Source organism: Amblyomma americanum, chromosome 7, assembly GCF_052857255.1.
Source record: "Amblyomma americanum isolate KBUSLIRL-KWMA chromosome 7, ASM5285725v1, whole genome shotgun sequence".
NCBI lineage: Eukaryota > Metazoa > Arthropoda > Arachnida > Ixodida > Ixodidae > Amblyomma > Amblyomma americanum.
In genome coordinates, this window is record NC_135503.1 from 38,266,859 (window position 1) to 38,288,164 (window position 21,306).

The 21,306-nt window shown below is 45.9% G+C and overlaps 1 protein-coding gene across 7 annotated transcripts in view; it reads right to left on the reverse strand.

The window, feature by feature from the left end:
• The window catches only part of Magi (membrane associated guanylate kinase, WW and PDZ domain containing protein magi), a 51,691-nt gene that overhangs the window by 15,781 nt on the left and 14,604 nt on the right, over nucleotides 1-21,306 (reverse strand). For 4 of the 7 annotated variants that reach the window (XM_077631893.1, XM_077631895.1, XM_077631898.1 and 1 more), the window contains 11 exons: nucleotides 20,036-20,329; nucleotides 18,749-18,967; nucleotides 18,087-18,165; nucleotides 16,056-16,361; nucleotides 14,853-15,051; nucleotides 13,477-13,762; nucleotides 12,889-13,071; nucleotides 8,564-8,665; nucleotides 6,608-6,800; nucleotides 3,665-3,793; nucleotides 2,450-2,617 (listed from right to left, as the gene is read on the reverse strand). In XM_077631893.1, the coding sequence (XP_077488019.1) occupies nucleotides 2,450-2,617; nucleotides 3,665-3,793; nucleotides 6,608-6,800; nucleotides 8,564-8,665; nucleotides 12,889-13,071; nucleotides 13,477-13,762; nucleotides 14,853-15,051; nucleotides 16,056-16,361; nucleotides 18,087-18,165; nucleotides 18,749-18,967; nucleotides 20,036-20,329 (2,158 nt within the window). The remainder of the gene's footprint in view (nucleotides 1-2,449; nucleotides 2,618-3,664; nucleotides 3,794-6,607; nucleotides 6,801-8,563; nucleotides 8,666-12,888; nucleotides 13,072-13,476; nucleotides 13,763-14,852; nucleotides 15,052-16,055; nucleotides 16,362-18,086; nucleotides 18,166-18,748; nucleotides 18,968-20,035; nucleotides 20,330-21,306) is intronic. The other 3 variants (XM_077631894.1, XM_077631897.1, XM_077631899.1) reach the window with 1 other exon arrangement.

Sequence of the window (21,306 nt, forward strand, 5' to 3'; positions counted from 1 at the left end):
CATGCTTGATATTTGGTTCATGTTCGTATTCGGGAAATTGATATTCGAGAATTTCCGAATACTGAAAATTCCCGAATATTCGCCAGCGGTCGTACCCCGTGCCTGCCTTCATAAATTCAACAGTGACAAAACCACAGTAACTGGGCAAATTCTTCGACAATTGAGTTAAAGTGCCATGAAAACAACAAAAAGGTCTCGTTCGCTTTCATCTCCATCATTTACATTGTGAGCCAATCACATTCGGATGCTGCTGGCTTGACCTTGTGCGAAATTCCGCAAGGCTTTCCCACATATGACACCTGATGAGAACAAGAGGGCCGACAACCCACTTCGAATAATCATGATGAGAAAGCGTTTATGTTACATGTTTAATGCTCACACCGTGGCATTCATCCTGTCATATTCATAACTCTCCTAGTCTGAGCTCCGCCATCTAGTTTTGGTCAACTACAATATGCGGGAACCAGCAGCTTTCAGATGCTGATTAGTGTGCCGCTGGTCATTCCCTTTTTTTTTTTAGAAGCAGTCTCACCCTTCCGATACCAATGTGCATTCTCGTTGCTTACGTACGGTTTTTTGGTGTTTGTGCGATGCAGCCTCCTCATAAGACTTCACCACATTTTCACATCTTCGGCAGTTTTTTTTTTTCCTCGGGTGGCACGAGGCATTCGAAAAAATCAACCTTCGTAAAATCCGGGCATTTCTTCCGGTCCCGTTCGAGCTCTCAATTAACAAAGTTTTACTAGCCATCATGTTATTTTAAGCTACAAGTCATGAGTCATTTTATGAACTTCATTTTATTTGACATTAGAAGTTTGATACTGTCATTCTATGCACATCATGCTTTTTATATGGTGCTGAGTCAGTCGAGTTTTGCTGATTTCAGTTGCAATGACCGTACACTATTTTGAAAAATAAAGGAAACAGCATTTGCCTGTATCATTTTTTCAAATTTTTATTCATACTGAACAGATATATGGTATTCGATTCGATATTCAAAGCCGTTTTTTTCTTCGTAATCGTATTCTATTCATATTCAAAAATTTCAATATTCGCACACTCCTATTTATAAGTGAACTAGAAGAAATTGTGGGGGACAGGACATGTGCTGTACACATCCTCATGAGAGAATTTCTCCGCGGCATTGGTCTGCCAGTTTTGGCCTCGTTAAATTATGACTTTCACACTGTCGTCTGAGTGCATACAAGCTAGAAATGGCTCCCAAGAGGCATTGATGGGGACTGACAGCACCCTGCTTTGGGCAAAACTCCTCTAAGTTCAACCGTGACACTGCGACGTGTAGACAGCTTACAACTGAGGTGTACTATCAGCAACACATAAAACGCAAACAAGAAAACTAAAATGCCAACACACAAACACAAACATATTAGTGCCTGGCAAGGAAATGCAAGTGAGGTTGATTAACACTTCCAAGAGGCAGTCTTTGCACCTTCGAGGTTGAATTAACCGCCACTAGTATTGAGCTTCCCTCCGCTAAGATCTTTTCATCTTGCTGAACATTTTTCAACTGCCGCGTTCGCATTTCATTTGTTGCTGGTAGTACATATGACTGTTAGTGCCAGTCACACCCATAGTAAGCTACTTCTATACATGAATCATGGATAATACAACAGCCACCTCTTTTGATGCACAGTGTTAGCAGCAGCCCTAAGAGCTCTGCTTACTCTATGCATTCAATGCTGTGCACTGCACACTGCACACAATGCACTCAACAAAACTGCACTGAGTGCTGTGTACACGGTGCAGTCGCGCAGGCAGAAAATGATCCGTATGGCTCATACTTCTCATAACCGCTGCTCGCACATAAGTATGCTCCTCAGCGTGTCCTCAGAGTCAACTGGAAGGAAAAGGTGCTGCACCGGCAAACTCTGCCTAGCTCAAATTGCTAAAAGCCAACTGGGTTAAAATATGAACGAAGTATTAGCAGAAGGCTGTCCAGAACATTATGCATTGCTATCAAGCAGTACAAAACATCTTGGAGGAGTAAAGACACCAAGTATTGGTTGTGTGTCCTTTCTTCGTAATAATGCTCAAGGGATTAGTAGACATAAAACACCAAATGCAATTTCCCTGTCCCGTCAATACTTTACGTTTGAATTTCTTCAGCCGGATGGCACAATGACACCAAAGTTTCCTTAAGTTTCACATGACCTGAACTAAACTTCGACATCATGGCCACTGTTCACCTGTTGAAACAGCAACCAAATTAACATAAGAGAAAAAACCAAAACACAAATTAGTCAGGTGCTGAAGAATACCGTGGTGATCCGTGTACACTCATTCTTTATGAATAATTTCACAGCAGAATACACGCAACCAAGAATTTTATGTCTGCACTCCTATGAGCTTCACAGCCATGCCAACACACTACTGCTGTTGTTTACGCAAGCAAGAAAAAAAAAGAGCAAAACAGAAGAAGGGTGCGCACCTAAAGGCGGTCCAATGGTGAGGACGACCGAGAGCCCCGACACCTTGATGAGGTTGACTATTTCACCGTGGTGCATGTCCAGGATGCTGATGCCATTGACGGCCAGGATGCGATCACCCACGTGCAACTGACCGCATCGCTCCGCAGGGCTGTTCTCAATGATGCGGCCTGGAACACAAAGCAAGACAACGGGCACTTGTGTAAGCATACACACACTTGCACTGTACACAGGGGAAGCTTGCTGCACATTATTTTCTGAGGAGCGAGTTTACCATACGTGGGCTAATGCTCTTTCTCCACTTTCTTCTAGTCAATAAGGAAGATGATGACTAGAATGACAAAATCAACTCCAATCATTTGCACCATCCAAATATGGGCAAGGTTGAAAAAGTCGAAAGTTTTCACTTAAGCCTGCACTCCTTTGCAAAGGACTCATAACAAAGGGAATGCATGCTATACAAAAAATGAAAAAAAAAAATGCAAATACAAAAGCACATATCTACGTCATCTCAATCACTATAACAGCATAAACACTGATTCCTCATGGCCCTGGATCAAAATGAGATTCTTAAAATAAGAAAAGACATAACCAAGCCTTTCTGTCCGGGCAGAAAGGAAGACAAAAGTGACAGAAAACACTACTATGCATTTTGAGCTCGACATAGTATTTGACAGCCGTGGAAGAGTATAATGCAACATCTGGCGTCCAAATTGGATGTTGAGAAAGCAGAATGTGCAAAAATTCTTGTTTCTGTTTTGAAATGATCGGTGAAAAATATTAATTGGCAATTTGCGACAAGCATATAGACTCTAATAAGCAAAAAAGCATTCTGCTCTAATAAGGCTAGAACAGACCATAAGAGAAGCCCAGTAAGTCTTGAATCACACCAGGATGCCACGGCTATCAACACAGTATCAACTCCCTTGCCTTCAATGTTTAGCTAAGTTGTGATAAATGACAGCACTACAGATTTCAGCACCAGTGGTAAAAAGCACTATTCTTATGGTAACAGAGGTGAAAATAGCTCCCACACCTGGAACAGAAGAAAGGGTAACAAAACTTGTTCCGTCAATATATAAACTTTCAGTCTATTTGTTCATAGATAGAGAATATGGTTGCTGAAAAATTATTTGTATGAAGAACACAGGAAAGTCACTGATCCAAAACAAACTGAAAAATAGAGAGAGGAGAAGACCTGCCAAGGTGTCACCTACCTATTGTGGATCCTGCTTTTCCAACTGATGAGATGATGACAAAGCCAAACCCCTCATTTTCGTGACGCATTACAGTCACGTTATAGGGATAGGTAACCTCGCAGTTATTTAACCGATGAGGAGAATCAACTGGACAAGAAAAAAAGAGAAAGAAAAATATGCTATTATAAAAACCACTCATATGGTAGAGTGTTCAATTTCAGTCACACAAGTTCAGCAGAAGTCACATATCAGCGAAAAAAAATTAATGTAGAATATTGCATCAATACCCCAAACAGAAAGACCACAAATAAGTATTTGGATTTCTGTTCATTTTACTGATAAGAACTCTAAATGAAGTATTGCTGTCTTTCCCACAGCTAATCCACACTGTATACCGTACAGCCAACAAGGGCACTGGTTGTAAATTTGCGTTTCAATCAAAAGTCACACTTGTGATTGGGTCAAGCACACGAGAAACAAAGGCAAGATAATCTGTTCCTTTAAAATTTATGATTGCTGTGGTAATCTCCTCTTTTAACCCAATGACTACAAGGTAACCAAGGAAATTTTTAGCAAGTTAAATTAACAACGCGTACGGCACCACGAACATCAAAAGAAACTGCTTTAAGGATTAAAGAAATGGCTGGGCAACAAACGAAAAGTGCACAGTTAATGTTTCTGTGAGTCCCCACATCCAGCTCGTGCATCTTAGTACACTTGTGCAAGTAGTGTTTTTTTTTTTTGTTCAAAGTTATTTAGAATAATTTTAGCACACAAGACAATTACATGAAAAAAGAAAGGAAAAAGTGTATTGAATCTATGTCGACCTTTTGCAAAAATGGCCATCCAAAATTGAGAAAGTCGACCTACACATGGAGCCGACCTATTTATAGAGCCTGGGTAGGTTCTGCCAAGCCGAGAGTATTATGAGTAGGCATGTACAAATATAGTGGTTTTTTGGTTCGAAGCGAATTAGAGGTGAATAGTAATTTTCTTCAATAATTTTGAACCGAACATTTTGAAGGCCATTACATGGCCATTACATGAAAAAAGGGAATGTACTGAAGCTTTGTCCCACTCACTGAATCTGTGTCAACTTTCTGCGAAAATGGCCATCGGAAATTGGGGAAGCCAACCTACATGCTGTGCCAACATACCCGTCGAGTGTGAGACCTGTATGTGAGACCTCCAAGCGTTGCTCTTAATTGCGATTGTGTCGTTTCACGCCCGTTTTTTTAAGCAATGACTCCATGACACCTGCTAGGTGTACTGTGTGCCCAGTGCCACCTAGCATCAGGTGTCGGAAAAGGGTACCCATCTCCATGTGTCTCATGCTGCTTCGTGGTCATGCTGTTGTGCTTGTTTAACAAATTTCACAAGGAGAACTGCGGCTGCGGCAGCTGCAGTCAGCTCAGGCTTGTTCCACGGAAGTCAAGAGAGCTGCATGTCCTTCAATTACTATAGAGATTTAGCATAGCACAATCCGCTACCGCAGAGGATCGCCCTAAGGATGCCCAAGGCACCAAGCACTGGCCAGCTGTTTGCACGCCTGCTCTGCCAGGACCAATCAACGTGTGCACACTGGCGGCATGTGGGAGAGGATCCCAATATTCTAAACCTCTCTACTGATGTATGCTTCCATGCCAGTAATGGCGCGTGCACACCACGGGTAGCAGGGTTGTAGACACCTGGCAGGTACAGATCTGGGCGCGCGCATGTGCCAGCATGTGCAGACCACCTCCGGCACAAATGCCTGAGCATAGACACATGGCACACAATTGGGGCTTTGGTTGCACGCGCTGCGTGATGGCAACTATGCATATCTCCGAGATTTGTACCTGACTGTTGCATGTAAACACCGATTTCAAAGGCTTCAGCAGCTTGCTGTGTTAGCTTTTGTTGTTGAGCGGGATGGAGCGGACTGGGTTGCAGTCCTGACTTGTTTTCTTAAAGCACCATAGACACCCAAAATTAGTTTTGTATTTTCTGCTTTCAAATGATGCTTTAGAAATTAGATGATATGGTTCATCATGTGGTATTTGTGTATGATTGCTACACCGTGGCACACCATGTAGGCTGAACTTGGAGGAGAAGCTGCAACCAATCACATGGAATGCGATGTAAGGGGCCACTGGTAATCCGAGATAGATTCCCAGAAAACATCAGCGAAAGTTAAAATTAATTCATTTCACACACACTGTGGTGTCTGCCTGACTGCGGTTTAAGAGCGTCAGAGACACTGCGATGCACCTAATTCACTGTACTATCTCGGTGCTGATCGCGTTATCCACTGCTCAATCATCGCTCGACAACAAAAGCTAACTCAGCAAGCTACTAAAGCAGTTAAACCAACCATAAGTAACAGTTGGGTACAGTCTCAGAGGGCACACAGCTGCCATGAACACGAAGAGCTGCCACCTCTGTTCACCTGTCCTCTCCGGTCTTGCACGCATGCCATTTTTGCCACCTTCACATCTCCTCTTAGTTGTGTTTCTTGGTTAGCCATGTGCTCACAACAAGGGCACGGCAGTGAGTAGTTCGATTAATCTGCGATCTGCATCCAAATTAATGGGCTACGTTTAACATAGGCTCCAATGGAGCATGGACGGACCAAGTCGTACAGTTCGAATTATCCAGAAATTCAAACTAATAATCTGAATTAATGAGCTTTCCCTGTATAAACCAAGATTACCTCCAAATGCCACCTCTGAGAGAAACTTAGGCATGAACAAGCCAGTGGGTTAGCGGAGAGGAGCATTTTACGAGGCACTCCATGCAATGCAACTGTCTGTACGTGCTTGTTTTCAAAGCTGATCGACCACTCTTTCCTCAACATTGCATTAAAATCTGTCATTAGGGCAAAAAGCTACACTGACGCAGAGTGGAAGGCGTCCCCCCGCACACATGGTTCATTTTTTACATCCTGAATCTGAACCAGCATGAAGGAAATGGCGTGCTCACCTAACGAGCGCGCCTTCCGTCGGAGACCCAGGGTGACACATCCATTGAGCGCAGCAGCCCCCATGAGTTGGACCACGTGGTGGTGAGACGCGTGCAGCACATTCTGGCCGTCCACAAAGACTATCTCATCACCAGTCATGAGCCGACCGTCCAGATCGGCAGCACCACCTGGCACTATGTGACCGATGGAGACCTGCACACAAACGCAAATGGCACAATTCAGGCTTGCTCACTCTTCCAACATCAGACGACAGACTGGGAAATGAAGTGTCGCTTTCAGCGAGTGCATCTCGCGCCGATTCAAGTGTCACTTCAATCAAAAAGAGTCCTTCGGAACACTCACCGACACAGAATGAAAAGCACTCGAAAATCTTTACCCTCTCACCGCGTGAAGAAGTAAGATAGCTTTACAGTAGACTCCCTTTAAGACAAACTGGAAGGGACCAGAAAATTCGTTCATCTTATCAGAGGTTCATCTTAACAAAAGTGCATCCAAAAAAGATACGTGAGCATGCTGTGTGTGTCCAAATGCGTGTTATATGAAAACAATGAATAAATAAACCTTGCAGTGAAAGGATAACTGAAAATGGAACATATATACTATATGGCAGAAGAATGGTGAGTTGGGCAAGTTGGATGCAGTTCATTGTTTTCGGAAAATTTTGGACGAAAGACACTGGAAGGGGGACAAAACAAGCGCTGTCTCGCAACTAAATTTTATTGTGAAGGAATGCAATATATACAAACACAGATAAACGGTGTGAACTGAACAGTCAGGGCATGAAACAGTTATGCTGTCCTACTTGAAAACAGCATTGGTCTAGTTTTCTTCCCTTCGCCATCTCTTTTTTACTCTCTCCCTTCCATAGTGACTGCTATTTTTTTTGTTTTTTCTTTAGTTCCTCACTTGGTTTTCGAGGCTCGGAGTACTCTGAAGGTGCTCAGCTGGATATCTGTGCATCTCTTTCTTATCCTGCACCTTCCGCAGTGTAGCTGTTATTAGTTTTTAGCAGGTGCACCATGTGCTTTCCGTCTGCCACAGGCAATGCCTACGCGGCGCCAATATCTGGCCATCTCTATGCCACGATAACGTATATTATGTTGCCGTGTCAATAAAAATTCAGCCGACAGACTTAAACTGCCGGCCACCTGGAGTGGCTGATGTAACCCAAGAAGATTACCACCTTCCTGACAACGTTTTCTCTCTCTCTCTCTCTCAGCGCCCAACTGTTTAAGCTCTAAGTCAACGAGCGGGTGCACTGTGCACTTACTAGCCTTTTAGTATGCCAGCGGCAACGCGTAGCACTTGGCAAACTCAGGATGCCGAGATCTGGCATTTCTGCGCCACGCACAGGTACAAGTGAAGATGCCCTGCCTTTTCCACATTGGCAAGAAAGCTTCCCCGCAAGAAAGCGCGCTTCCGCAAGACAGAGCGGGGCTGTGTGGAAGCTATCTGTCGGGGTGCTTTATACTGCCTGGGAGCACTTAATAGATCTTTCCTTTCCTTGACAGAGCCGTGCACATGCCCGCAAGCGCCGTTGTGCGGGGTCACCATGGTTCACAGTCACTGCAAAAGTTCGTCCTGATCGAAGAACTTGCAAGACAGTTTGTCTTAAGCGGATTTTTTTTTTTTACACCGAGTCCAAAGGGAAGCCAACCAAAGGTTCATCTTATTTGAGAATTCATCTAAACTGAGTTTGTCTCAACAGGAGTCCACTGTATTACGACTTTCCCATTTTAACAGGGGAAGTGGCTTTCAATTCAGGAAACGTGATCCAGAATTCGTTTTTTTCAAAAGTTGAAGTATCTACTCGGATGCCTCGTTTTCTATGCTGTCATAAGGTTTCTTTGCAGAAACCTACCAAGAGGTATACAAAAAAAAAAACTTTTATCAACCGCAGTGGTACATGCTGCATAGTATCTCGAAAGGGTAGAAAAATCGGTGCTTTTTTGAACCTTGGTATCTTTGTGGCACTGCAACCAATCAGCGCTGTCTTGGGCTCGGAGGAAAGCTTGTTTCCTCGCCTTCAAATCTGGCACCCCAGCTTGACTCCATGGCTAGAAGCAATGATACAAAAAGCAAAACTTTCAAGGTCTTGCCATGCGACTGCTGCGCGTCGGCACTGGTCTCCTCGGCAGTTGCCCCCAGCAACCGCCCGATTCTACGAGGAAGTCTTTTGAAGCGGTGTCTGCTTTTGCACTTGGTTGGTTATGCTTGCTTGCTCGTCTCAGATTATGGTGTTTCAGCAGCACCATAAAATAGACGAGTTGCTGGTATTGAGTTAAGACTTATGTGATCATAGACTGATGTTAAAACGAAGTACAAAGCGGCGTATTGTTATGGAAGCTGGGCGCAAAAATCGCAAAGGGCAAGGAATGGCAAGAAGACTTCATTGGCGCTGAAACAAAACGCTATGCACCCGTGAAATTTCACACGGCTGATCAGATCAGGCTGAAGGACCTAGCATGAAAGTTTCTGTAAAATTCGTAGAGGTCAAAAAAATCTCAGAGTTTCCCTCATGTGCTTCCTCTCCGTGGCCCACCCAGATCCCACGTCCACAGGATCTCGACAGCTCCCACTCCCTGGCAACCCAGGGTAGCTTTCTAATCAGCTGGTTGGTGGATGTGTACTGTATTTACACGATTGTAAGTCGACCTATTTTTCAAAATTTGAAAATCCAAAGTGGGGAGGGTCGACTTAAAATCGAAACCAAAACATCGCGCCATAAATAAAGGCGAGACAAACGAGATATCAGGCATGCTACAGCGTGGTTGCATTTTTGATGTGCGGCTCCGCCGCATCGCTCTTGGTGCTGGCCTTGAGCAGCTGCTATGTCAACGCGCAGAATCGGCATTCGCACCCCGCACGAGGCGGCTGATGGTGGCTGTCGATAAGCAGCAAACCGGCACCAGCCCACTGCCCACACGTGGCTGCAGATTGCGGCTTCTGATAAACGGCAGCGGCCCCGATAACACTTCCGCGTTCTACTCTTGATAAGCATTGTCCAAGTTTTTTTTTTTTTCACTTTCAGCCGCGCACTCGACGCTCAAGGCAGCGTCGATACTTGATGGAAGGGCCGCTGTTCCAATCGCAGCAGCACCGCCACTCGGAACCGCAGCGGCGCCGGGGAATGTCGGTAGCTGACGGAAGAGCCGACACCGCTCACGCGTAGTTTCTCTTTGGCTCTGATGCATTTGACTACTGCCGGCCCCATTTCACAAGTTTTTAATGTAGTGCTTTGTCATTTGTGCTCCGGGTCCGGTAAGCGACCGGCACTCGTTCACGGCTACATTCAAGATGGCTGTCATTCTTTACGCCGAAGAAACGAACAACTGCGCGCCTGGCCGCAAGTTCGACGTTCGCAACGGGTGATACAGGTGTGGCAGCTGCAGCGAGGCAAAATTTTCAGCTGTTCCACGCGATGTCGTGATGTGGCTGTTTGCAAAGTGCGGGATTTCGCTGCACGACAATGTTAGAACGACGAGCCGTGGGACCGCAGCAGCGATCACGACGGCAGCGCTAGTGAGGACGATGGCACAAGTGTGGACGTGACTAATACATTTTCATTTTGGAATGTGCCCACGGGCGCATCCATGCACAGTGGCCGATAGCGGCTGGCGATAAGTGGAGGCCGCAGGATAGTTCTATCGCGTTCTATTATTAAAGGCCAAGTGTAAATGACCCCCAAGTTTTTTGTTTGCTTTTTTTTTTCTTCAGAAATGTGATGTGGGGGGGTCGACTTAAATTCGAGTCGACTTACAATCGTGTAAATACGGTAGCTCCTGGTTGCGAAAACTCTACCAGGAGTGATGGCAACAGAGACAACCTGTGCTGAAATAGTGGTTTTTTTGGTTCGAAGTGAATTTGAAGCAAATATTAATTATCTTCAAATAGATTTGAAGTGGATATTTTGACTACTTCTAGCACACAAAGAAGGTTGAACGGCACAATAGGCATTTTCAAAATTACGTATTTTTCTAACACACAATGCCATTACAGAAAAAAAAAAAAAAAACGACCGCAGTGGAACTTGGTCACGCTCAATGCAAGCTGTGTCGACTTTCTGCGAAAATGGTCAATGAAAAATAAAGAGTCGACCTACGTGTGGAGCTAATGTATTTGCACGGTGAGGGACCTAGCTTTTGGACCTCCAGCTTCTGCTCTTAACTGCGATTGCGTCATTGCGCAGCTGTGGCTTTTAAGCGGAGACTCCATGAACACCTGCTAGCAGTCCACACCCCGTGCCTACGCACTCAGCGCCACCCCGCGTGAGGCACTGGAAAGGGCACCAATCTCCCACATGCCCCATGCTAGCTCCCTCTCGTGCTTGCGCCATCGCGCTTAATTAGCAAATTTTATGCGGAGATGAGCGGCAGCTGCAGTCAGCTCAGACTTGTTCCAAGGAGTCAAGAGAGCCATGAGTCCTCTACTGATGCATATCGCCATGCCAGTTCCGTCGTTTGTGCATCGCAGGTAGTGCATGTGCATACTTGAAATAAGATGTAGCGCAAAAGAGACGAGCACGGGAGGGAGACACGACAAGGACAAGTGCACGACAAGGACGAGTGCTCGTCCTTGTCGTGTCTCCCTCCCGTGCTCGTCTCTTTTGCGCTACATCTTTTTTCAAGTATGTTCCACCAAATCGCCCAGCAACAAGTTTTATTGAGTGCAGGTGCGGTCACCTAGAAGCTACAGATCTGGGTGCTGCGCTCGTGCCTGCTCACACGTGCTGCTGCGCACATGCACAGACCTGCTCCGACATAAGTGCGGCTGCGTAGGAACATGGCGCGTACCCCAGGAGTCAGAGCTTGGCTCCACACGTGCCTCAGTGCCATCCCAAAGGAGGTATGCTGAACCGAAACCTCACGAAGCAAGCGTTCCAGAAACATTATTCGATTGACATGAATGTTTCCGAGATTTCGAACGCCAAACATTCACAACAAATCAAGTATGGAATACTTTACTACTCTTTCGAATATTTGAAATTATTGAATATTCGCACAGGACTTTTCTTTTTTTTTTCACTCGCAGAGCTTTTCCACACCACTTGCCTGCGCTTATAAAGGCATGAGATCAAACGCTCTGTCAAAGCTACATGTGCGATGTGTCAGCTAACTGGGCCACATTAAGAGAATCTAGGCATGGAATGTCATCAGCCCAAATGCACGTCTCTAATGGCTCAGAATGTTGCTTTATGCTTATAGTGGCCCAAGTGGCTGATGGCAGCAGCAGCTTTTAGGTGCACAGTGGAACACTTTCGGCACCACCAGGGCAATGCAGGTTGCTTATAGTCAACCCCAAAAAAAGGCCCTCATACAACTATCACTGCACCACTTCCACACCAAACAAACACTGAGGTGAACGGAATGTCAACCAAATATAGCTCAAAACTAGGCCGTGAAATAGGTAAAAACTAAAGAAAAAAGAATTAGACGCATGACTCAATGCCCGTTCTCTGCTCAGTTAGCTCCTTCAAAAGTGACATGGTCTACCGACAAATCATGCTTTTACGTTGCAGTTACTAGCCACGACATTGTTTTGCATACTTGGAAAAGAAGTACGGCTCTATGCGCACATTTGAACTAGAAATCGCAGTTTGAAGTTATCGGTTCTATGCCGCCTCCCCTTGGCAGCAATGGCCACATTGAAGCAGCCTGAGTGATGTCATAAACCATCAGCACCATCATGTGCTGCAAAGCTGCTTGCTCGAATGGTCAGTGCGAAGCAGAGCTCGCGCCTACCCGAGTTACCCGAGTGCTGCCGTGGAACACTGTGGTGAAGTTGTCGATACCGGGCAGAAGCTAGGCAGAAAAGGGAAGGACACAGGCCTCTGTTGCCTTAGTGCCCTTCAAACTTCCCCCCTTCACACCACCGCATCCCAAGCCTGAACAATGAACAAGTCACTCCCCTATGCTCACTACGTGCAGTTCAGTCGATCAGTAGCGAGCAAGCACGTGACTGTCGGTTTATGTCGTTACAAACTGCGAGCGTGCCAGTGTTGCCTGAATGCCATGCGGTTCAAGAGAACTTTTAAAATTTCAATTACAAATTGCTCACTGCACCAAATGAGCTCATATTTTGTCCCATTTTTCCGAGATGTATAATGAACAACATGCAATAAAAAGCTTGAGTCTGAAAAATGGTGCCATGACCGCTTTAAACTGGCTCGTGACAGTGACTCAAAGCTACACTAGACATGTGTTAATTAAATGCTTTATCTGCTTTGACTTTGCTCAAACGTCCCAGGTGTTACTTTCAACAATACTGCAGCAGCGTTCACCTGAGATCCTTCCTCAGTGCCCCCAACAATGCGGAAGCCAAAGCCGCTTTCTTGCCGATGAAGCGTCACCATCAGGTCCACTGCATCACTAGCATGGGTATCAGCCCCTGGGCGCAGTGTTGCCGACGTTACCGGCTGCTCATGCTCAAATGAGGTCGAGTGCTTGCGACCAGGTAGCCCATCCTGCAATGTAGACAGAGGAAAGGTCATGGGCAGTTCCAAGGTGATGACTACACACTGTAAGATGCAGAGAAGCTCAGAAATTACAGCTTTGAGAAGCAGTGCACGAGAGAATGATACCATAGCAACCCACATGGCTTTCCAGGACTGCACACAAAGGAAAATGGGCACCCTTGACTCCTTCTTCTGACAAAAGATAAATATGCAGCATGGTGACCGGCTGACATGGGTCTTGCATACTTTCTGACGGCACAGTACTTTCCAAGCATTTTTCATAATGCTAGCCATGCCAGGAGGATGAGGAGAAGCACACATCGTGATCCAAAGGAATAGCAGCATCAAAGAAAGGCAGCACAAGGACTGTTTAAAGCTATATGGCTAAACGTGCACATGTGCATGTACACAAACCTGAGCGTAGTTGGGAGATTCAAGAGCTGAGGAGCCATAGAGGCCATAGTAGGGGCTGCTGCCACTCAGATGACTGCTGTTGAGTTGCTGAGTTAGCGAGGAGAGGGGAGACCGCAGCCCCGGGGACTGGTGGGTGGGAAGCCGCGTGTAGCCGTAGTCGGGAGAGCTGTAGTTCCAACTCCGACCCGGTGGGAGGCCGTCTGTTGCTGGCAAGCCTGACCAGTCCTTCTGCGTCGGTGTTGAGAGTGCTGGCCTCTCTTCAACAAGTGGGCTGCTCAGCTGCGAGCTGGTGGGAGATGCATAAAAAAGGAGAAAGAGGGGAAAGGTAATGTTAGTCTGCCTCACCTCAGGAGCAACCACAAAAAGATCGAAGGGGATGGCTTTGCACCATGCAGTGCCCAGGAAAAAATGCTTGGTCATGTTGTACCCAACATCACTGGCATGCTCATACAAAGCTCCTGCGGCCATATCCCTGCATGGCTTACCCATTTTATACTTCGAGTTCCTAGTTTGCAAGCCACTATTGAATTGCTGTCACTCGAACCTCCTACACTGTGCCTTCCAATGATTCTGAAATGGTTCTGCTGCTAGGTTTATTTCAGTTTTTGCTAGCTATTACCCCCACCTCAAACACCCACACAAGAAACTCTCCAGGTATTTCATGTGTAAGGAGCTGCCGCGGTGGCTCAGTGGTTACGGCGCTCGGCTGCTGACCCGAAAGACGCAGGTTCGATCCCGGCTGCGGCGGTCGAATTTCAGTGGAGGCGAAATTCTAGAGGCCTGTGTACTGTACGATGTCAGCGCACGTTAAAGAACCCCAGGTGGTCGAAATTTCCGGAGCCCTTCACTACGGCGTCCCTCATAGCCCGAGTTGCTTTGGGACGTTAAACTGCCATAAACCAAACCAAACCAAACCAATCATGTGTAAGGAAAGCCACGATCACATAAAGAATAATAAAAAAGACAACAGAGACGGAAAGAGGCTGTCAAAATGTGTGCTGCATGCATAAGTGCCCTGCCAGAGCAAAGAAAACTGAACAGAATTGAGAAGACCAAGGACACCTTATTCTACAAATTCTATGCAAGAGAAGTGTCCTATTCGCTACGAGCCAAAGGTGTCAGTTGCAGCTTTCAATACAAAGCTGTAAAGAAGAAGCGCAAACTAATGCTCACAGACGTATCGCCTTCCGCTGAACAGTGCAAGTGACCGTAATAGCAAGTAGTAAATGTTTCAACGCAAGCATCCTCCTCGGACAGTAAAACGACAATAAAACTTAGGAAGAGGTGCCTTGAGCAAGGATCAGGGCTTCATAGTCCACAGCTACAAAATACACTCATATTTCTTCTTTTGACAGACAGAATAATACACAACTCACGCAGGGCTGTTCCCCTTGGCACCGTAGAGAGATGTGGTGCCGTAGTCTGCCTGCGGGGAAGAGTACCAGCGAGGTGACGGCTGCTGGGACAACGACTGCTGGCTGGAATTCGCAAGGCGGCTTGGTTCCCGGAAATTGTGGCCCGCCCACTCTGAGGATTGACGTGACGCTGGTTCGAAGTACCACGCCCCGTACTGGCCTGAAACGAAAGCAGGTAGCATAGAATTTGTGGGTCAATTCTAAAGTGAACTCAATGCTGGAGACAGTTTTTCGCATTTTGCTGAAAATTGAACTTCTGCTTGCGGCCTCCACAGCATTTTATCCTCTTGGAAAAAGCAGCGCAAAGAAGTTTCTTCTTGTGACAAAAGCTCTAATGTGCACCAGCCAGGCAAACACAGTCGATTTTCAATAATTCCAACTCGAAGAGGAATGAAGACTGAGTCATTAATGAGTTTGGATTAAGAGGAGTCTTTCTGGCACACTTGACGCTGAAAGGACCTAAATGCCATTTCAATTGTTTGGAAGTTCATGTTAAGCGAGTTCGAATCAATGGCACCCAAGCGCAACAGGAAGGTAATGCGATTTGATTCCCCAAGGTTACACCCCAGCTTTGAGGCACATCCCAGTGGAGACTTCTGCATCAATTTCGATCTCCTGGGGGGTCTTTACACACCTGCTGTGATCTGAACGACTGCAGTATTTTGTAATTCGCTTCCGTTGAAGTAAAGTCAGCAGCAAAATTTTATGGGATGTGTGTGTTCAGGGACAAATTTACAATAGCGCTGCATACCGACCCAGTCGCCTGAGATCAATGACAGCGGATGGAGCATGTCATCATCAGCCTGACTACGCCCACTGCAGGGCAAAGGCCTCTCCCATGTCTCTCCAATTGACCCTTTCCTTTGCCAGCTGTGGCCATCGTATCCCCGCAAACTTCTTAATCTCATCCGCCCACCTAACTCTCATATATGCAAGCATTTTAGGAAAATGGCTTGCATAACATCATCGAAATAAATTATCTTCCGCACAGCTGCATCCCGTATACTTTTGCTGCAGGCTGTATAACCATCACAGCCAGGAATCCAATCCAAGATTTTGTGCTCAACAGCTGAGCACAACGGCTGCTCAGCCACCATGGCTGCGCAGTCTGAAACTACAGATGCTGATCCAGTACCATGGCCCCTAAGCAAGAGCACTTCTCACCCGTCCTTGGAGGCTTGGCTGGACTAGTGGTGCTTGAAGGGGTGCCCACCACTGGGGTGTCCTCCATTGAGCCAGCGGATGTGGGAGCCTGCTGCTGCTGAGGCTGCTCCAGCCTGCCACTGCTGGCAGCACTTGTGGTGGTGGTGGTTCCCTGTCCGTCGACGGATGGGGACGTCCAGTGCCGGGTGTCTACCAGTGGAGTCTTGGGGCGGCTCACGACCACGGTTTCCTTCTCACGCGAACTGTAAAGCTCGGCCGTCGGCGTCTTGCTTCGGTAGGGGCCCTGATATGCTGGCACATAACCATCTGGGAGGAATAAGATGGGTTTAGTCTTGGAGCAACAACGTCTGTAAGTATAAAAAATTATGAAGACAGTTAAATAGTACAGTTGGTAAAAGTTTATGCGCTTGAAGAGATGCAGAAATCTGTCCTCTACAGGTGGCCAACAGGTAACAGTAGAAGCAACCTCCTTGAAAAAAAAAAAGACAGAGCACAAATTTGTGTGAGCCACATGAAAGCAGGGTAGTCAACTGTGAGCACAATATTGACAGCATATTTAATTCTGATTCTCACTTACTCATATTCCCCAGAAGTGCTTCTCAATTCTGCAGTTATAAAAGACAATAACAACAATTTCATCAGCTTCTTGCTGCTAGTTAAATCTAACAGCTGGGCTCTTTATGGCTTTGCTGATGCTTGCTCAGTAGCAACAGATGCTTTCAGTGCTGGGATATTCATAAAGAATTTTTCACATCACTTCAGTTCAAACTATAAATGTTTGTGATAATGCCAAGAACGAACTAAAGCGCTCTGTGGGAATGGAAAGTGTAAGTAGTGTGGTCTAAAAGACAATCCAACTGGAAGCTACCACCAGCAATGAGTTGCAGGCATGTTTATCGGTTGAAATGTTAAAACTGCACCAGCATTATTATGCATCCCGGCACTACTATGTGCAACGAAGCCTTTGCCAAGAACTATGGAGTGCATTTTTGGTGACTACTAGCCCCACAGAGAGTGCAATGATTTTGAGAGCTGAAACCACAACCGAACTGGCCAATTATGGCACCACCGTAGCACTGGTCTGCTCTGTGTAATTTTTCACAGGAAGCTTTGCTTCCTCTTGTATTCCTTGCATGATGCAAATGCACTAGCCTAGAAGACACAAAACTTATCTTGTTATTCAAACATAATTTTTCACAACTCCATCAGCCTTAACGTAGCCCCAGAGATCACTGCAGTTTATTTGCAGAAAAGGTCCAATACAGGTGCTTCATGTTACTACACTCCTTTCTCCAAAGGAGCTGCTTTCAGTGATTTTGCTTCTTAGCACTTAGAAAACGGTAGTCCATAACTTTAGAACAACTTCAACTTAGCCTATGGATGCTTACAAAAGTGATGTCAGTTGCCAAGAATAACAAGAGTGATTCTTAAGTGCCCCACTAACAAGTAAAACCAATTACAAAGAAGTTTCCTTGCAGGACATGTTGTTTACTCATTAATTAAGCAACCTGTTCAAAAGAAAAAAAAATTTTTTTTTTTACTCCCTTCATCAGCCTCATGATCGTCATCATCAGCCTGACTGACGACAAAGGCCTCTCCCATATCTATCCAATCAACCCTGTCCTGTGCCAGCTGCGGCCACCCTATCCCCGCACACTGGTCAGATAAATGGAGCAAAATTCAGCTAACTAACTTTGTTCACACGATAAATGGTGTAAATTGCAAAGCGAAACTCTTCAAAACAAAATACCACCTGACTGCTATGTGTGTCACCTTTCCAACACTGAACATATGAAGTAAGATAAGAGACGAAAGTAGTGTTTTGGCAAGAAAAAAAAAAAAAAAGCTCTCTATACAGCAATGAGAGAGCAAAAATTTATACCGGGTCATGAAAAACAAACCGTACATACAAGGAAGCTCTGCCCAAGCGAAAGAAAGTAATATTGACACTGCATTCATGATTTTAACCGCAGGCAACCTGAATCACTCCAAGTGTTGGCCTTATACTGCACCCACTCAACTTCTGCTTACCTGAGTGGTAACTCTTGAGGGCAAAATGTGAGAAGGTCGAGTTCGATCCCTTTGAGAGGAAGTCCTCTGAGGGACGAACCTGAAAAAGAAGAGCAATAAGGAGATACATCATACTAAGCTACATCAGAGTAAGTGAAAAAGCGTGCAAAACAGATAGCACACTGGTTAGCTTAAACAATCACATCTGCGTCAAAATGAAGAGAGCGAAATAAGTGCTCATTTATGCACTCCACCAACAGGGACTTGATTAGGGCAGTTTAGTGTTCATTCAGGCATTTAGGGTCAGCTTACACTAGCCCAGGCAAAGCAAAGCTAAGAGGCCTGGGACAACACAGGTTAGGTAAAGTTAGTATATTCCAAGCTAGGCTAGGCTAGGCTCATCTAGGCTAGGATGGTATAGGACAAGTTAGCTAGAGTTAAGCCAGCTTTGAGCAAGTGGGAATATGCTCCGTTAAGCTATGTGCAACATGTCAGTGCACAAACATCTTAACAGCAGACAAATTACACCTACAGCACATGCCACAACCTCATGACACATATCGCTTGCAAGCCTTGCATGCTCCTTCCTCTCTCAACAACTAAGCAATGCATGACTGCAATAACTCAATAATTATAACCTCGTTCCCTTGAAGTACCCTAAGTGCAGCCCTGGTTCCACACACCTTGGCAGCACGAGCCTTGACCTTGGCCGGGGAAGAAGGGGCGGGCCTCAGGCCTCCCCGGTGCAGCGTGATGCGAGCGGCCTGCCCCACGGGGCAGTCTTTGAGTGCCTGCACAACTTCCGTGTGGGGTCGGCCGCGCACATCCCGACCCTCAATCTCCACCAGCAAGTCCCCTTCCTGGAGGCCCCTGCAGCGTGGCTCATCTAGGATCTTCTTCACCTGCATGCCAATGACAGAGGGGCTCAGACCGCGCCTCCTGACCCAATGTAGCTGCACCCTGATCGAGATGGACACTTTCACTCCAAATTCTTCCACCACCAGATCAATGTTCCACCACTAAAAGCGAAGGCCCCTGGGACCACAACTCGCACAGCCTGGACTACCAGGCAACACAACAGTTATGTTGGCCTGAAGGTTACCATGCATCCCAAAAACAGAAAAAACAGTTACGTCACCAGAACCCGCCTTACTTCTGTTTGGCACTACAGTGGAGTGGAGTGCAGTGGATTCAAATCCTCCTCCAGGCCCATGGGTGAGCGGATGAAATCACTCAGCGCAATATCTTAAACATCTTCTTCACTAAGCTGACAACCACAGCTTTTCCTTTTCACTAGTTTTCTTTCATTTTTGGATCAAAAGAACAAGCTTCTCCTTAAACACCTTTCAGGATGCTCGGTACGTTTAGTAGTTGTGATGCAGAATAATTAGAAAATTCATGATGCTAGCAGCTAGTCTAGGCCCCCTGCAGTGGCTCAGCTCATAGTTAATGCGTTTGGGTGCTGAACACGAGGGTATGACACTGAACTACAGATGCGGAGGCCAGATTTTAACGGAAACAACATGCACCCCTGTGCAGTACATCACGGGCAGAAATGTTTTTTTTTATCGTCCAACCATAGTTTCTGTCTGCAGTGCAATGTGACTGCACATTCAAGAACCCCAGGTGGTTCTTGGAGTTAGTTACTTTGGAGTCTTCCACTACATTACATCTTGCTGTCTTACTTGTTTCAAACTCTTCTTCATCAATTCCTTTATAGTGCAGTTTGGGCGTCCACTCTGAGCGAGACATTTGCTCACCCTTCCTTTCCTCATAACCAATTATATCTAGTATTATTACAAGTACAGGTCATTACAAAAGCTGCAAGCTGTGAGGCCAGCAGCTGCAGTTCAGATCATCAGTGAACAACTACACAGGCACAAGTGCCTGCAGCTCATGGCTGCCAGCAGTGCTGCAGCCGCTGGCCAAGCTGAGGACAGTGTGACAAGCCTGCCACCACAGGAACTCACTTTCTGGCCGTAGGCACTGTCTGCGATGGTGAACCCAAAACCAGAGGTTCCCTTGACAATCTCCACGGTCAGGGTCTGGGGCTTGGCGCCGACCCCACCTCCAGGAGAAGCAGGGCTGGTGAAATCGAGGATATCTGGGGCACCACCCCCACCGCTGACACTCAGCAGGTCAGCACTGTTGTGCCTCTGCGGTCGGGGACGGTCTGGACCGCTGAGGTCCGGCATTGACTTTGCTGGCCGTGTCCGAGACTCCGTACTGTCGAGATCTTCCAGGCTCTTGCTCGAGTAGATGTCCTGGCAGAAGCAGCAGGAATAGATGGATGAAGTGAGAGCAGCAAGGCCACCTTTGTCCACTATGCTCCATGACGGAATCAGCAAAAGCTGTAAAACTCGAAACCTACAATCATCTCACACAGTTGAACTGGCTCCAAGTGCCACAAACAGGCTCATGTCTAGTTTTGTGAGCGTTTTTGAGGTAGCCACTGAACAAACTTTAAGGCAATATTGAGCTTTGCTCCAACCTCACGATTATCTGATAGTCTGTTAGACTTATTTTTTCCAAGCTTTGCTCAGTCTTGAATAACGCTTCCTCATTGTAAGTTTCACATCTCTTTGGCATTTTTATCTTGGTTCACAATAAATTTGAACTCCGTCAACTATGTAAACTGGATGTGATTTCTTTCTCTCCGCACAAATCTCCACAGATAGGAAGAAAAAGGTTTTATTTCAACAGTTCTGCGGTGCAGCAGAAAAAAAAAACCTAGGCATTTTCGATGACAGTCAAGCTGCATGTGTAGCCAGAATACCTGGGCCAAGATGTGTTTATGACCAGCACTCGATCTCCGAAACCAACAATTACACAGAAATCTTACAAGAAGATGTACACGCCTAATAATGAACAGCAGTACTTGCTGCATGCTTTCCTTTCCCATCTAAAGCTACAGAAACAAATGCAAGAAACTAAAAAAAATTTTGCCATCGGGGACCCTCAACTTTTGACGAGTTCTTGTAGTTGCCCCCAAGCAGCATAACACTAAGAGATGTCAATTATAATAAGATTCCCACAGACCTTTCCGCTCAGTTTTGACTTTGTTTCCATCAATGTGCTGAAACTGCATTTCCTAACATTGAGCAAGGATCACGTAGCTGATGTGAATGATGCCTTATACCTTAAAGAAAGCAGTAAGCAAGCAAAAAACTGTGCCAAACAATTTAGGTTGAATTGCTTCTTTGCAGGAAAATGAAATCTGCTTCAGAGAAAAGGAGACACA